Source organism: Melanostigma gelatinosum, assembly GCF_949748355.1.
Source record: "Melanostigma gelatinosum genome assembly, chromosome: 6".
Lineage (NCBI taxonomy): Eukaryota > Metazoa > Chordata > Actinopteri > Perciformes > Zoarcidae > Melanostigma > Melanostigma gelatinosum.
Window position 1 is genome coordinate 2575699 of NC_136639.1, and position 2936 is coordinate 2578634.

Consider the following 2936-nt stretch of genomic DNA (forward strand, 5'->3'; position numbering starts at 1 on the left):
ATTCAGTGTCACAGTGATGGGTAGTGCAGGCTGGTTGATAGATCAGTAAAAATAGACCGTCAAAGAAACTCACTCAGCAGAAAAACCCCACAAAGAAGTCAGGATGCCACAATATTTACATTTAGATGTGTCAAGACGGGCTCACTTCCGTTTTTTTCCGCTTTATAAAGCCAGACTTCATTCACTCTCACATCACTCTCACATCCTGGTTGCTGCTGAGAGATCAAAAGAACCACCAAGATGACGACCAAACCGCTGCTGCTGCTGGCTGCACTGACTCTCTGCTGCTGCATCGCCTCTCTGCACGGTAACGATTCTGTTTGACGTATTCATAAACAGTTCATGAGTTTCCTTAAAAATGATGTTTTACTAATTTTAGGCAATGTATTATGCTTATTGATGTTGATGTTGCTTTCACACTAGATGAACTAAAGTTAACAAGACGGTGTCGTCAGCATATAATGATGTTTTACTCATCTTAAGCTGGACAACACGAAGTGCCTAAACATTTTGATGCACTCTAACAACGGATTTTCTTCACAGATTCATTTTGATATCTAACAAAAACAAAGTACAAAACCTTTAGTGTCACAGCTGTCAGTAAATAGTTATATTATGTTGTTAAAGTTCATTCTTCACGTTGGAAATTGTCCAAAAATATAAATCTGAATTCAAGGTCCACTTACTTGCTTTTTTTTCTGGACCTTTCAACCGCATCTTGCCGTCTGTCTCAGCCAATGGAATGAGCTCATTTGGTGTCATACTTAGCTCGTGTGAGCTATTTCTGTGACTAAGTAAACTCTGTCCTGAAGAAGACAGTGAGACGTTGTAGAAAGCTTCAGAAAAAGCTCCTGACTGGACCTCGAGTTTTCTTTTTCATTCTGTTTTTCGTGCATTCCTCAGGGGAAACGTTTGTTGGCATTTTGAGGCTGAGGTATAATATTTAAACATTCTTTTTGAATTTTTTCACAGCTCTTCCGACACAGGGGTGCCGCTGCATTCGGACCATCTCTTCTCGGGTCCCCGTCAGGGTCATCAAGACACTGGAGCTGATTCCTGTTTCAGGACACTGTCGTCGTACTGAAATCATGTAAGTATTCAAGATCCAAGATGGCTTCAGCTTTCGTTTCGTACATGTCCCTCCGAAATGTAGTAAAGTAGAAGGACAATGTAGCTGCTAAGCACAGGTACCATCACATTGTACTTAAAGTAACAGTTCAGACATTTTGAGACGTTTGAATATTCACTTTCTTGTCATCGATCGTGCTCTCATGTCATGCATGGCGCGAGAGCAGCGGGGCAGTTAGCTTAGCATAAACACTGAACGCAGTAGGAAACAGCTAGCTCTGCTCTTTCCAGCACCTCTAGAGCTCATTTCTCATTTTTTCTTTTTCTTATTTTTGAACTTTGGAGGGAATCTCTCTGCGGTTTAATAAGAATGAAATGTAACTCTCGTCTTTCTGCAGAATCACCCGGAGGAACGGCTCAAAGGTCTGCGTGAAGCCGGAGGAGAAGTGGGTCAACGCGCTGCTCAGCAATTTACAAAAGTAATGACTTCACGTCGTCTTTATTTCTATCAGTGAATGTGTTCTTGGACATCAACATGATTTTATACAAAACACTTTTATTTCACAATATCTCGATGAGATCAACACAGACAGCCTCTTACAGCTGAGGGTTTATATAGTTCTAAACTGAACATCGGGGCAAAAGTCAGTTTGCTCTTTGAAATGAACATTTTTCCCAAGTTTCTGACATTTTATAAACTAAATGATTGATAATGAACAGTCAATGAATAATTGTTAGTTGCAGCATGGTGATCGTGCAGATGTGTCGCTGTGTTTTATGTGTTTCTGCCTTTAGTTTCCACACTTTTTAAACAGATTCTGTCAGTTTTTTGTCAGCACCTTTTTGAAACTTTGAAGACAACAGTTTATTTACATGTTGAGCTTTAAAATATCAAAAGAAAAATGGACAAGTGTTTGTTTCTGACGGTGTGTATTTACTGGTGTTTCATTGTGTCTCAAGGCCGAGATGTGTCAGAGGAAGAGCTTCCTCTTGTGTTGGTCATCAGTTATTGACATAATGGTAATAAAAACTTTACTAGAATTCATGTAATACTGTATATTTCCTCGCTCAGTTATCATGTCGTCTCCGATCACCAAACATGAAGCTACTGTCTTCTTTGTTACTTCTGAATCACTGGTATTTACTCCAGTCTTTAAATGATTCTTTTTTTGTTTTTGTTTTAATTACAGTAAAAATGAGAACTCTGGCCCGACCACCACGTCATCCACTGCTTCCACAACTGACTTCTGATCTCACATTTTAATGTAAAGATGCTTCATTCAAGTCCATCCAGCTGTGAATCAGCTGTAGGAGGAACGAGCCGCTGACCCGCTTTGAAAACTACCTTCGGAATTCAAATTTTAGACTTTTTTTCTCTGCCTTTCTGGTGCTTCCCTTTTTAGAAAAATGTTAATAATGACACAATAATACTGTCTTAGTGCTTCATCATATGCCTGAAGTACTGACACGTGATAGTAATACATTTTAACGGTGCTACTTTTAGTAAATAATGTGATATTAGGGTAATACTCAGAAAACAGAATGCTTTCCTGTAAATTTGACGACATAATGTGAATCCGATGTTTGCGTGGTGCTGTAACCTCTTGACATGTCTGTGTTGTATCCGTGACTTGTCTTCTCATGAATAAATAAATCACAGACGAAGAGAATCTTGATAAAATGACTTGTTTATTGCCTTCAGGAGGTGGAGCGAGAGATGATACAAGTGCTGTTTGGTTCCAACATATTAAACACAGCTGTAGAAGTCTTTCTGTACAAACAAGTGTTGAGAGACGTCTTAGGGCCCCAAATATCCACCAAGGCTCCGAAGAGTTCAACCAAATCACTGATTTGGTTGAAAACAACCT

General features: G+C 39.4%; 1 protein-coding gene across 1 annotated transcript; it reads left to right on the forward strand.

The window, feature by feature from the left end:
* The first annotated feature begins 206 nt into the window (after positions 1-206).
* cxcl13 (chemokine (C-X-C motif) ligand 13) lies at positions 207-2557 on the forward strand. The gene is made up of 5 exons (XM_079269811.1): positions 207-307; positions 973-1090; positions 1467-1547; positions 2029-2088; positions 2259-2557. The coding sequence occupies exons 1-4, from the start codon at positions 241-243 to the stop codon at positions 2084-2086; spliced, it is 324 nt and encodes a 107-aa protein (XP_079125937.1). The 5' UTR covers positions 207-240; the 3' UTR covers positions 2087-2088; positions 2259-2557.
* Positions 2558-2936: the final 379 nt, after the last annotated feature.

Excerpts from the sequence above, each read along its gene's own strand:
- cxcl13 (XM_079269811.1), top strand. The coding sequence starts at position 241 with ATGACGACCAAACCGCTGCTGCTGCTGGCTGCACTGACTCTCTGCTGC. Across the intron at positions 308-972 it reads CTGCATCGCCTCTCTGCACG|CTCTTCCGACACAGGGGTGC; the intron begins GTAACGATTCTG and ends ATTTTTTCACAG. Across the intron at positions 1,548-2,028 it reads CTGCTCAGCAATTTACAAAA|GCCGAGATGTGTCAGAGGAA; the intron begins GTAATGACTTCA and ends TTGTGTCTCAAG.